We start from the raw sequence: 14,592 nt of genomic DNA on the forward strand, positions 1-14,592 counted from the left end.
AGAGGGCTCTGAAGACCTCACGTTATTTTACAACCACCCTGTATTGTATCCAAAGCAAGTTTCTTCAAATATCTCGAAAACACATTTCTGCAGATACTGTCATTTACCTGCCTAAGGAGGAATGATTCACGATAGTATGTAAGAAAGTGCATTAAAATTTCTCAATTCATACATACCTGTTCGATGATTATTTCAGGTCCATGGTTTTCCAGCTCCTGATGCTGATCTACGAGAGAGGACAGATTCACCAGTAATTCAGGAATGTCTTCATCTCGCACCTGATAACGGTAAATATGCTCAGATGAATCCAGATTGCTGTTCAGGTCTGATGACTGACCAATCATCTGATAGCCAGAAGTGGTAGAATGGTGCTGAATGCGGTTGTAACTCGACGGGTGAGCGCTTTGTTTGTTGTGAATTAGATGGTTTTGTGTCGGCGGTAGAATTCTTTCGAATTTCGATGAAGCAGCCGTTGGATTGACGTTTAAGTTGCTTTTGTGACCACCGTCATCTGAAAGGAAAATGGTTTTCATGAATGTTTTTAACATAAGGGAAATTGTTTTCAAAAGTTTCGAAATCTACCCCAATTAATGACCATTGTTCTCTACTTAAATAAACTGAACGTAGTTTCTAGAAAATGTAACTTTTGAAAGTATAAGTATGTCATCTTTTGAAATACGTAATTTTTTGTAACTCTTGTTTAAATATTTGTATGCAAAATGCAGCGGATACAAGAGTTATTAAAAAAAAATGACTCAAGATTTTTAAATGAGTTCAGTTGTAATATGATTTTTTTTTTGCATTTCATCTCATTTAAAAAAAAAAAATTTTAACATAAAAAATAAACAGTGCATTGCAACTTTCAACAGCATTTTAGTTAATCAATATAATTGCGCTCACTTCTTATTGCATAGATAATTAAATTCGGACACCTGATTTGAGTCTTATACAATAACTTTTGAAATACACTACACCCTCGTTTTACGTAGGTTTATTTTACGCGGTTTCGATTATACGTGGATTAAGATTTGACACCTTTATTTTACTTTACGCGAATGGTTTGCGCAGGCCGAGGACTGCTGATGGCCTTTGAAAAAAGTGAGAAAGGTGACAAATTTGAAAACAAAGGTGACTAAAAGGTGATAAAAAAGTAACTAAAAGGTGACCAAAAGCAATTTGTTAAGAACTCAAAAAACAGAAAAGGATTATCCCTTTTTACTGATTTTTACCAAATTAGCCTATATGCTTTTTGTAAAGATTTCTACAGTTTCACTTTCAATAGATGTTTTAATTTTTTCCATTTTCTTAGTTTCTTCACAATCCTTTCTTTTTTGTTCTTCTTTTTGCTTCTGTTTCAATTCCAAATCCTTTTTCCTTTTACATTCCTCCATGTATGTTGTGTAATTTGTGTGTGCTTGTTGTGCACATTTAATCATTTCTGGACCAATTGGTAAAGAAAGCAAATGAGGATATTCCTTTACAGCGTCTTTAATTATAAGTATGCTGTTTAAAAATCTTTCAGTCCTTGCTGTCTTATTTTCACAAAAGAGGTGCTTTGAAATGGAAAATAGTCTTTTAATGTCAGCATTACCATGTGATAATGCAAGTGAAGCTTTTATCACCTTAGAAACATAAGGAAACTTTAGATCATTGGAAGTTGAGTCCTTTTTTGAAATGTGCTGCTGCCAGTAGATATCAATGGTTTTGTTTTTGGATGCTTCATCATCTTTTTCCAGCTGCAAAAGTTTCCATTCACCTTGCAACCTATCGAGTGGAACATTTAAAAAAGGCATGATTTTGACAACCTTTATCAAATCCTTACAGCTTCTAGATTTACTTCTCTCTTTCGAATTCAAAAATTTAAAACTTTTCAGTAACCCGTTTGATATACAACTTTGTTTCTATTACATACTTGCATGCAGTCACACAATGCTTTTTAACAGCTCTTAAAAACGTAACCTTTTAATTTTCTTTCAGTTTTGACAGTTCATCTGTCACAAACAACGAGATCTTCAAGAGGTAGTCTGTTACCAACTGCAAACAGTTCATCTGGTCTACGTTTGAAAAATCAACTTTCTTTATGACAGAGGCTTTTATAATCCGAACCATAAAAGTCTGAACTATGGTCTCTATTTCTTGGTACAATTTATGTATCAAAGGCGTTTGGCATTGAAAGTGTTTTTCGTGAACTGCATAAACAAATCAGGAGATGAAAAGATAAAATGCAGCTCAGCTTTTATAGAAGGTCTTTTTAAAACATTTGCAAATGACCTGCATTGCATAGCTGAATTCTTTTTTAAAAGCACATGTTTAAAAAAATAATACTGAAGAGCATCCCACTGTTCCAGTAGTCTGTTTGCTGCAGGTCCAAGGGTAAGCCAATGGGTAGTTGTGTGTTTCAGGAACTTGTGATGAGGTGTATTTAGTTGAGCTTGCACTTCTTCGAAGTCCTCATAACAGGAAGGTCAACCATCAAAATAGCTATAAGTACTAAGAAGAAGTTCAGATGCTTCTTCACCTAAATACTGCAATGCTTTGACATACGCATTATGAATTGTATGAATACTGCAAGTACCAATATTTATTAGGCTTTTTCCTCGTGTCTCAAAGATAATAGTGTCAAACAACCTAAAAACCTTTTTATTAACATAAGGACCATTCAAAGGAAAGCATGAGACATTTATTCATGGATAGTTACTCTCGGTAAGTGTTTCACATAGCTTCTCAATCGAAATTTCACCAACTGCCTTGCCCAAGAAGAAAGTTTTGAGATGCCTTCTTGTGATGCAACATTGGCTTTCAGACCAGTATTTTATTAAAGTAAGAAAAACAACGTTAAAAAAAGCACTAATTTGCTAATTACAGCAGACACGTATGAAAAGACATCCGACAAAAGTCTGATGTCTTTTCATCCATAAGCTCATTACCTTTTGCATTGAAAAAGGCGTTCCCTGTAACACCGAAATACGTGTCTGCTGTAATTGGCAAATTTGTGCTATTTTTAACGTTGTTTTTCTTACTTTACTTTTCAGCACAAAGGTATTTATTTATTACAATATTTTATTGTTTGTTGCAGTTCTTTTTTGTCTTTGACATTAGTAGTTTCATCAAAGCTCAAAGTATAATAGGATAAACATGCTTCTTTTAACATACATTCCCGAAAATAAGGAGCAAGTCCATCTGTAGAAGGGATAGAAAGACTGGTTCTGCTCATAGGGTGCAATTGCAAGCGATTAAAAAAATTCCCTGATTTCCCAGTAGCATAGCTATTTTTCTTAAACAACAAGGTGGGGGAGGGGGCATATTTAAGGCTATTTTTTTTAATTAATATCACTGTTAAAGCTATCATTCAGTTACTTTTCAAAGATTTATTTTTTTTAAAAAATCCTAAGACGCGTTTCAAGAAAGGTGAGAAAGGTGACAAAAGTTGCAAAAGGTGACTAAAAGTAACCAAATTTTCAAAAGGTGACTAAAGGTGAGAAAGGTGACTGACTCCTCGGCCTGTTTGCGGTTTTACGCGGAAGTGGCAATGCAAATAAAATTTCCCCCTCTTTTTAAAATCCGAACTCCTAAAGATTGCAGATTACGCGTAATAAACTGCACTTTGGCGTGCTAATAATCGAGCTTGGACCAGTGGAGACATTTTATGCGATTGGTTCCAGAGCTCTTTCCAGAAGTAAAGTTATTTAACTGACACAGTTCAGAACTCACTGGAAGAAGAGCTTTTAGGAGCGACAAAGGATGACGAAACCAACGAGGATACCGAAATCAGTGACACACAACCAAAAACGCTCACATTGAAAATTTTGAGCCATTCCTAGACAATAGAAATGATGTTTCTGATTTGTTTGTGAAGGAAGATTCTATCATGGAAATGACGCAAGCAATCATGGATGCGTTAATGCTCTGCAAAGAATGACAGAGAAAAATTCTCAATGACTGCCAAAAGGCTATCATAGCCAGCTCCTTTTTATAAACCCAAAATTAATTTATTAACCGACTTCAAAAAAGAAGGTTATGATTTCGACTTGCGGGTTTTTATGTATGTTTTCGGATTGCTCCCAAACCCCTGGACCGATTTGAGAAATTCTTTTTTTGTTTGAAAGGGTATACTTTCCAGATGGTCCAGGGTTGGCCGGATTGGACCCAACTGGGTTGGACCCAATGGGTTTTTTTGAAAAAACCCTTTTAAAAAAACCCATTATTTTGCCCACTTTTGGGTTTTTTAAAATTTTTGCGAAGTTTTTTAAAAAATTAATTAATTTAAATACTTTTACAATTTAAACTTCTATTTTATTTGTTCTTCACGACAGACAAGGACATAAAAAATGAATTTTGAACTTTAATAGTATTTCTTAACTCTTAACGACATTAAAAAATACTTCAAAGATTTAAAAAATATATATTTAACTTTTATCTTTAACTGGTCAATAAATAACTCAAATTATCTTGACTAAGTCCTGTCACGTCTGGTTTTCTCAATATTTGTAGATTGTACAGAGGAAACTACTCTAGCAAAAAGGCTTTCATCTGAATTATTTTCTGCAACCCGACACGTCAGAAATTTCGAATTAACAAGTTATATTTTTTTTAAGAAATTAACAGGTTTTACAAATGGTCGGACAGAAAACAGAATAGGATGTACAGTATTTTCATTATCTTACAAAAAAGTTTAATATTTCTTAATCTGTACACAGAAATAGAAAAACAGGCAACATAAAATTCAAAGAAATGTCTTGATTAAGCTGGAATTCAGTAAATAGGGATTTAAACTACTTGAGGTTCTACAGTAGTTTTGCATAACAAAATGAATTACAATAAAGTAAAATGCAAAAAAAAAAAAAAAAAAATGTAGTAATTAAAAACGAACAATAGATTTTATCACTCAAGAAGTAATTTTGCCTTAACTGTTGGTAATCATGGAAACTAAAAAATCTGAAACTTCACCATTCTCGGGTTTCGTCGTCTTTCATACTTTTCTTCAGAAAACGCTGAATTTTCCAGCTTTTTTTACCCCAAGACAATTCTTGTGCTTTGTCCATATACTTACGCTACAATATGCTACAAGTACCCTACATTTTCCCTAAAAAAAGACAAAAAAACCCACATTTCTTTTAAAAAAACCCAGCTTTAGTTGGGTTTTTTTTGGGGGGGTTTTATTTTAAAAAACCCAAAAAACCTTGGCTCCATGGGCTTTTTTTAAAAAAACCCGGGTTTCTGCCAACTCTGAGATGGTCCCATGGTAATTTTGTCTTGATCTGATAGGGGTGTCGGAGAAATCTCAGAAACTTTAAAGTTCATACATTGTGGCTACGTAGACGAGCTTGCGTCAGCTGAGCGCTAAGTCATAGGTCACGTGGTTTTGCCGTGAACGATGTATTTTCAAGGCAGAGGTTTTATCATGGACAATACCTTTGTACACTTTCTTAACGGGTCTAGCACGCCATCGGGATGTTTGATTTTCCGGCGCAGCGTCGCCTGTTAATTTTAATTATATTCTTTCTAATGTGTTTATTACTCACTAGTGGCACCCGCACGGCTTCGCCCGTAATAGAAAAATTAAAGGTCTTTTGGTTTATATTTACAAATAATGTATGGTGAATTTTCTCGCCAATTGGCTTGTACCGACGTTGCAGTTCCACGTTATGATAATTTCGTATCTCGCCAATTGGCTTGTGCCCATGTTACGGTTCCACGTTACGATAATTTCGTAATTTACTCGACCATCTTACGACATTTTTTTTCTTAAAATTGGAATAAAAAAAGAACAAAATCGAATTTTTGAAAAATCGCTTCGAGGTGCACACCCCCACGCTACATACTAACTTTGTGCCAAATTTCATGAAAATCGGCCGAACGGTTTAAGCGCTATGCGCGTCACAGACATCCTACGGACATCCTACAGACATCCTACAGACATCCAGACATCCTCCGGACAGAGAGACTTTCTGCTTTATTATTAGTAAAGAAGATGTAGCAAATCAATAAATTAAAAGTATTTTGCCATAAAAAGAGTTGAATTTATTAATTTAATATTTTTTTTGCTAATAAATAAGTTTATTTAGTCTTCAAGTTTTTTTTTTTTAATTTCAGTTTCAAATATATTTAGTGTCCAATTCAAGGGGAATTGAGACGAAAATCCCTAACCCCCTCCTCAGACGATTGAATTTATGTTCCTAAATATATATATCGTAACTGTCGCGTAAAACGAGGGTCTACTGTATTACGATTTATTAGTGTATGAAGTCGAAGTTTGAAAATTTAAAGAGCCGGAGTCAGAAATTTTCCCTCAAAGTCCACAACTATGTCAGTGCTTTCGGAGCCACAGTCAGAGTCGGACAAATTAGGGATAAAGGAGTCTGGGTCAAAGGATCTAAGACTCCCGGAGTCGCTGATTTTTCCTCCAACTCCGCAGCCCAGGTGACCACGACAGGTTTAACATGCCGCAGTCACCCATAGCGAACATGGAGGATCTTCTACCGTTTGGCATCGAACCCGGAACCCTCCAGTTACTAGCTCGACGCCTTCTCGATCAGGTCACCACGACCACTCAAAACGCTTTGTAATCCATGAAGGCTTACCTGGATAGATTTTGGTCATGACGTCATGCGATAAGTCTGACGTGGTTGGTTGAACTCTGTACTGCGTCGTCGAATGAGAAGCATGTCTGTGGTCTTTCGTCACCTTCTTTGGGGCGTGGTCGTCCGCCTTCTTCGAATGGTCGTGGGTCTCGTGCATCTTCTGAAAAGAATCTTCTTTGTGGGCCATGACGTCATGATCGTTGATAATGATGTTTCCAAGGCCTAAACTCTCCAGAAGGTGTTCGAAACCTGGAAATTCATAAAAAGGAAAACAAATTTTAGGTATTTGGCAGTAAGATATGCCGTCCGTAAGTCCGGGCAAAGGCAAAACAACAAGTTATATATCTATCGCAGGCTACCATTAAGCAGTAAGTTACCTCCGTTAAGCCAGGGCAGAGGCAGAACTACATGAGTCTACGTACCAAATTTCAGCTTTCTAAGGCATACCGTTCTTACTAATAATAAAGTTGAAAGTCTCTCTGTCCGGATCTCTCTCTGTCTGTCAGTATCTCTGTGACACGCCTAGACCGTTCGTCCGATTTTCATGAAATTTCGCACAGAATTAGTTTGTAGCATGGGGGTGTGCACCTCGAAGCGATTTTTCGAAAATTCGATTTTGTTCTTTCTCTATTCCAATTTTAAGAACATTTCCTCGAGCAAAATTATCATAAGATGGACGAGTAAATTACCAAGTTATCACAACGTGGAAGCGTAACATGGGCAAGCCAATTGGCGAGACATTCATCATATATTCAGTAAATTACCGCCCATTAGCCAGGGCTAAAGCAGAAATACGTGAAATACACCGCCAGCTCAGTCATTTCCAGCCGAAGACTGCAGTCTTCGGCTGGAAATGACTGAGCTGGCGGTGTATTTCACGTATTCATCATATATTATTTGTAAATATACAGGCGAACCAAAAGACCTTTTAATTTTCTATTACGAGCAAAACCGTGTGGATGCCACTAGTGCGAAATAAATCCGCACATACATACATACTGTAACGGATTCGGTGCGACTTCCACTTTCTTGAAATGAAGACACAGTTCTTGATAAAAACTCAGGAGCTTTATTTACACTATGTACAGGAAAGATCGTCAACAACTGCTAAATTAATCATCAGCAATTAAGCAAATATCACTCAACACCGTAAACATAACGGTTACACACGTATTTACTTCCAAATACGAAAACAACACAGCGAAATGCCTCGCTATAAACAGAACAAATACACACTCTCAGTACAAATTCTCAATCGAAACTAACTTTTTATCCATCGCTAACGGTTTATATACACACCGAAAAGAAATCTCTCAAATATTCCACACGCTTCTGGAACAGAGTAGACCGTTATCAAATTTTATCAATAAACAAAAAGGAAATAGGGGGTCGTATACTTTAGCGGAATGAAAAGGGGTTGTATATTCATTACGGGAAACTATTTACAGGTTACGTTACTACAATAATTACTATTTACAGGATTTGTAACAATACGTACATACAGACGTCACGAGAAAACTCGTTGCAATTAGCTTGGGAATTGTCAAAATGGATATTTCGAGCGTCTATACGTTCTTAGGTATATACATGCGAGTGTGGTCGGGTCGAGAAAAAAACTCAACATTCATTCGGGGGAGAGCAAAATGGAAATTAAGGCCGATTTTTGAGGGAAAGGTTTTTGCGCGAATACAATATTTCCTTTTTTGTAAAAGGAAGTAAAAAGAATCTCACCGTTGCAATATTGTCTCCAAATTCGCCGAATCGCCGGCAAAATTTGCTGAATGACGACATTTTCATCGTCCGGTATTGGGAGGTCGCAGTGACTTCCCACAGAGCTCACCAATACATCTTTTCGAGTGGCCAGCTTTCACTCCCAGAGCTCTAAAGCTCGGCCTTAATCCCACTAATGAACCAACTTCACACTTCAGGGTCCTCCGTACCTATTAGTGCCGACAGCCTGGTGTAGTGGTTCCAGAGGCGTAGGTTCGATCCTGGCCCCAGTCGGTGGATTCTCAAGATGCAAAACATCAACAGCATCCATGCCGAAAGATTATGCGGCATGTAAAAGTTCCTTCGAACACTCGTTTGGCATGGAGTATCTCTTGACAATATTAAATTCCTAGAGCAATTTCGCATCCAATAGAGGCCAGGTGCCTCCACCTGGTGGGGAAACTGGGTGTCGAAATTCTCGTGGTAAAAGCATCCGCAGATAGTGGTGGTGCATGAAAAAGTAGGGGAACGCTCTAGACCTACAAAAGGTAGTGACTCTAACTCAGCCTCGTTACAGAAGAAGAAAAAAAAAACAATGCTTTAAACCAGGGGTTCTCAAACTGGGTGCCGTAGGAAGAGACGAGAGGTACCGCGGAGTGTCCATGGTATCAATACACATTTAAGGTAGGTGTGCAAAATAAGGTCATTTTCCTCAACAAGGTCGTCTCATTGATGTAGCATAAAAAAGTTTGCTAGATCATGACTTCATCATCATCAGAAACATTAACTGATGATAAAGTGTTATCAGCAAGCTGTTTCTAATTACCAGGCAACCGAACCAAACAGAAACCAGGTAACAAAAGTTACTACGGAGGAGTGATGGCAAAACTATGTGACCTTATTTTTCCGTAAGTTTCGTTTGTACATGGATCACGGTAGGTAACCTAGAATGAAACAATTTATTTTTTTGTTTTTGAAGCCTAATTTGTGTTTCTAATAAGGATAAACCTTTCTTTGTTAAAATAGCTGGAAAACAGTTAAAAATGAAATTTTCACTGGTTTAATTTTTTTCTTAGTTTTTATGAATCACCTGGTGCGAAAGTCAATTCAACCATAAATGAGCGAGATTTAGTTTATGAACCTCTGGGTGGTCTTATTTGGTGCAGCTACCTTATACAACAATAGAGATGGACTGGGGTGTCCGTGAGATAGTTCTAATTCTTCCAAAGGTGCCGCGAGCAGCAAAAGTTCGACAACCCCTGGTTTAACCGCTTGGATGGGACCCGGAAGGCAGCTCTGATTTTTTGAACCATACCAGAAGCCGAGAAATCCCTGATACAGAACCTTCAGAGGTACTGATTCACATAGAGGGCTTTGTGAACACAGCATATTTAACGTGCCCCAGTCACGATTAGCGAACACGGAGGATCTTCAACTGACTCGGCCCTTTAGTTACTGCAAAAGGACGCATACGGTAGGATGGTTCGAAAAAATAGTTTTTTTTTTTAAATTTCGGAATCGCGTTTCCTCTCAAAAGTTGTAGTTTGATGTCAATTTGGGAAAAACAATAAAAAAAATCTCAGTTGACAGCTTTAGTTTGCGCATAAGGCTGAAAGTTTGGAAAAATATACTAAAAATTGAATTTTTCAAAATATAATAAAATTATTTTTTTATTTTATTATTATTTTTTTATTAATTAAATTAATTAATTTATTTATTTATTTTTGTATATTTTCGTTATACAACAGCCATAAATTGTAAGTATGTAGCGTAGTTTGAACCTAAAATATATTTTATAGCTTTTACATAAGATTTTTCGCTTGCGCACACGCCTTAGATTGGGCAGGAGATTTTAGTCCAATTTAAGGCGCATGCGCAAACAAAGGATCCTATGTAAAAGCTATAAAATATTTTTTTAGGTTCAAACTGCGCTACATACTGACAATTTATGGCTGCTGCATAATGAAAAAATACAAAAAAAAAAAAAAAAAAAAAATTATTATTTGAAAAATTCAATTTTTAAGCATATTTTTTCAAATTTTCAGCCTTATGTGCTAACTGAAGATGTCAATTTAGAATTTTTTTTATTATTTTTCCAATCACAACTATTGAAAGGTAACGCGATTTCGAACTAAAGAAATCGATTTTTTCGAACCACCCTAGTCTACAGCCTGGGACGCTCCCAAACTGACTGCCGCTGTTTTCTTCGTTGGAGTCAGGTGTTTTCCTTTTTGCTTCAGCAACAACATAATAAGTCAAAAAAAAAAAAACAAAAAAAAAGAAGAAAAACAAATCTGCGTCTGGCGATGGGTCCTCCGGGGCCTTTTCATTTGAGTGCTGGCAAGTTGCATTCAAAAGATGTGTTCGCAATCCGAATGGGGTTGTTTCCTTCAGTCAAAAGTAGTTCTTATAGTCACCGAAATTGATAGAATAAGCAAAAAAAGAACAATTAAAGAAAAGAATGAAATTAATTTGAATTCAGAAATTTTGAATTCAAATTATGTTTTCCGCAATCACGACAGGACCCTACTCATTGGACTTATTGTTTCTAGAAACGACTCCTGTCCCCGCAAGCTTGCCCTTCCTCCTGGGGGTTACTTGTGCATAGTTAGGTATGTGTGTGCAGGCGCACGTGCATGCATGTGTACGTGTAGGCTTGTGTGTGTGCGTAGACCTGTGTGTATGCACTTAGGCGTGTGTGTATGTGTGTAACGGCTTGTGTGTGGATTTTATATGTGCGTAACGATGCGTGTGTGCGTGCGTATGTGTAGGACATGGACGCCACCGACCAGGAGAAGCGGCTACCGGGGAACAGTGCTCAGGACCAGAGGCCGGTGGGCGGTGGTGCTGCAGAGACCCCTGGTCCAAGCTGAAAAAGGAACCACAACATCAAGAACAGCCAAGTGAGAGCAATAAGCAATCGTGATTACTCAAAAAAATGGACCCAGAAAATACTTTCATTTTCCCCCAACAGTTATTTTTCAATTATTTTTTTTTTAAATGTTCGATTTTGCAAACAATACGTGGTCTTGATGACGTCACAAATGATGCTCTTTGCCTCATCTTTCTACCGCGTTTCCACGTTATGATAATCAAGAAGCGAATTAAATATTGCGCTCTACGCTTGCTATCAACTATATCCTTGCCAATACACGTGACTAAAGATGCGAATTAAATATTTTGCTCTCTGAATGGAAACACTGAATGGCATTTCATCATTTGTGACGTCATCGGCAGAAGCGTAAACAATGAAAGCGCACCGATTTAAGTATTTTTTTAAAAATATTAAACTTAAACAAATTATTTAAAAAATAGTTAGATCCTATGTTTTTAAGCATGTTCTTTCGGAAAAAAATACTTTTAAAATTTTGGAAACGACCCCATCGCGAGAGCATCTTAGCACGTTCGTAGTTCGACAGCACGTTCTTCATCCATTACTTTTCGTCGAGGCATGACAACACTATGAGGTATAAACCAACCTATGGTAGGGAGGAAGTCGGGAAGGTACGAACCAACTCCCTCATTTCGTATATAAATTTTACTCCATTATATTATAAAAATCAACCAAACTTTATTAGCATCACACATAAAGTGGTTACACCTCAAGAAGTCGTCGCTCAATTAAATTAAAAATCTATCGAACACGATCTCGTGCGTCATTTAATTTTTAACAATGAGGTGTTGCCATTCGGCAATTTGTAAATAAATATATTTAACAATTGGAATACATTACAAATATGGATGAGATGTTGCCTTTCTTTTTTTTCTAGAGATGATCAGTACTATGACCATCGATTACATGGAAAGGCTGATATCCGGTTTATAGGCGGAAATGGACGTATTTATTAGTTTATAGGGATGTTAGTTGGTTTGTTACAGATGTGCACTTTTGCCTCTCTATTATTTAGCCTTAGTTTTGTAAAAATGAAAATTCGCTCACAGCAACATTTTTTAAATCTAAAGTATATTCGATCTATATTCTCACGGCAAAAATGAATTGATTTATTTATTCACAACAAAGTTTTGAGCTTACCATTTTGCTTTTACGTTCCTGAACGAAATGAAAATATTTTCTTTTCTTTTTGTTGTTTCCATGGTAACTATTTTTGTTTTCCCTTATTTCATTTTAGAGAATACAATAAATGAATAAGGCACTAGTGACATTATAAAACGCGTGCATCAAAAAATCCCATCGTCATTTTCCCTTCTCCCCTACTAGATTCATTCAGATGGAATCGTCATTACTTGGCAGATTGCCAAATTAGATACAATCCGCGGTCAAACAGTACGTGGGAACATTGGAAAAGGAACCGGAATGTCAATAGCGGTCAATAGAGGATAGTAAGCAATTTTAGTAAGACCCCATTTGGAATATGCTGTGCAGTTTTGGTCGCCTTATCTGAGGAAAGATATTTGTGTATTGGAAAGGGTTCAAAGAAGGGTAACTAGACTAGTAAGGGGTCTTTCAGATTTAGATTATGATACCAGACTTAATAGGCTTAATATGTATAGCCTGGAGCAAGGGAGGATCCGAGGTGACATGATCCAGTTGTTTAAATTTATCAAAATGAATGATGTTAATGGACTGAATTTTTGCACAGAAAGCAGGTCGAGGGGTCATTGTTTCAAGCTATTCAAATCTCAGGCTAACCTGGAAGAAAGGAAAAACTACTACTTTAGTAGGGTGGTGGGCACTTGGAACAGCTTACCGGAAGAGGTGGTAACGAGCAAGGGGGTGGATAGCTTTAAGAGGGCCATTGATCTTCATTGGGGACTAATAAATTGACTAGGACCTGCCTATTTGGGCCAAGAGCCTGTTGCTGGTCGTCACATTTGTATTTGTAAAAAAATAAATAAATAAATAAATATAAAAAAAAATTTTTTTGAATTTTGACATTTTGAATTCAAATTATGTTTTTCGCAATCACGAGTGTGTGTGTGGGGGGGGGGGGGTATGTGTATGTGTGTAGGCATATGTTTTTGTGTCTGTGTGCTGGCATAAGTGTGTTGGTAGTTGTGTGTATGAGCGTTTGTGTGCGTGGGGGCGGGGTATGTGTGTGTAAGTCTATGTGTTTGTGTCTGTGTGCAGGCATGAATGTGTGGGTAGTTGTGTGTGGGGGGGGGTATGTGTGTTTGTGTGTAAGGGGTATGTGTATGTGTGTAGGCATATGTTTTTGTGTCTGTGTGCTGGCATAAGTGTGTTGGTAGTTGTGTGTATGAGCGTTTGTGTGCGTGGGGGCGGGGTATGTGTGTGTAAGTCTATGTGTTTGTGTCTGTGTGCAGGCATGAATGTGTGGGTAGTTGTGTGTGGGGGGGGGGGGTATGTGTGTTTGTGTGTAAGGGGTATGTGTATGTGTGTAGGCATATGTTTTTGTGTCTGTGTGCTGGCATAAGTGTGTTGGTAGTTGTGTGTATGAGCGTTTGTGTGCGTGGGGGCGGGGTATGTGTGTGTAAGTCTATGTGTTTGTGTCTGTGTGCAGGCATGAATGTGTGGGTAGTTGTGTGTGGGGGGGGGTATGTGTGTTTGTGTGTAAGGGGTATGTGTATGTGTGTAGGCATATGTTTTTGTGTCTGTGTGCTGGCATAAGTGTGTTGGTAGTTGTGTGTATGAGCGTTTGTGTGCGTGGGGGCGGGGTATGTGTGTGTAAGTCTATGTGTTTGTGTCTGTGTGCAGGCATGAATGTGTGGGTAGTTGTGTGTGGGGGGGGGTATGTGTGTTTGTGTGTAAGGGGTATGTGTATGTGTGTAGGCATATGTTTTTGTGTCTGTGTGCTGGCATAAGTGTGTTGGTAGTTGTGTGTATGAGCGTTTGTGTGCGTGGGGGCGGGGTATGTGTGTGTAGGCATATGTGTTTGTGTCTATGTGCAGGCATGAATGTGTGAGTAGTTGTGTGTATGTATTTGTGTGTAGGTGTATGTGTATGTGTGTATGTGTTTGTGTGTGCGTGCGTGTGCAGTTGTGTATTGCAACATTCACACTACGTCCGCACATCCGTCACCGACGTATGTTTTTTTCCCTAAAACCAGTTTTCGACCAGCGTTGCCATGACAGCAAGCCGTATTGTACGGGACCTGTCGACGGGACGAGAAGCCAGATTTCTGACGGCTCTGACGTCCGTAGAGTTGGGCGTCGCATTGCATTGGTCTCTACGAGATGAGCCCGCTCTCTCTATTGGATGAGAGACTGACATGTGCCTTTTTCGCGTTCCGCAAAGTATGAATGCTTCTCCCTTTTCGGAAAACGTTACTCTGTCCGCTTTACGTAGCGAACGTGATGTGCGGCCGCTGTTTGAATGTTGCAT

General features: G+C 37.9%; 1 protein-coding gene across 1 annotated transcript in view; it reads right to left on the minus strand.

Moving 5' to 3' along the window:
* Window positions 1-14,592, minus strand: part of LOC129232446 (zinc transporter ZIP10-like) — a 48,695-nt gene that overhangs the window by 33,693 nt on the left and 410 nt on the right. Inside the window, 2 exon segments of the mRNA XM_054866592.1 lie at window positions 177-511; window positions 6,582-6,830. Of these exon segments, the coding sequence (XP_054722567.1) occupies window positions 177-511; window positions 6,582-6,830 (584 nt within the window).

This window comes from Uloborus diversus, unplaced genomic scaffold (assembly GCF_026930045.1).
Source record: "Uloborus diversus isolate 005 unplaced genomic scaffold, Udiv.v.3.1 scaffold_12, whole genome shotgun sequence".
NCBI lineage: Eukaryota > Metazoa > Arthropoda > Arachnida > Araneae > Uloboridae > Uloborus > Uloborus diversus.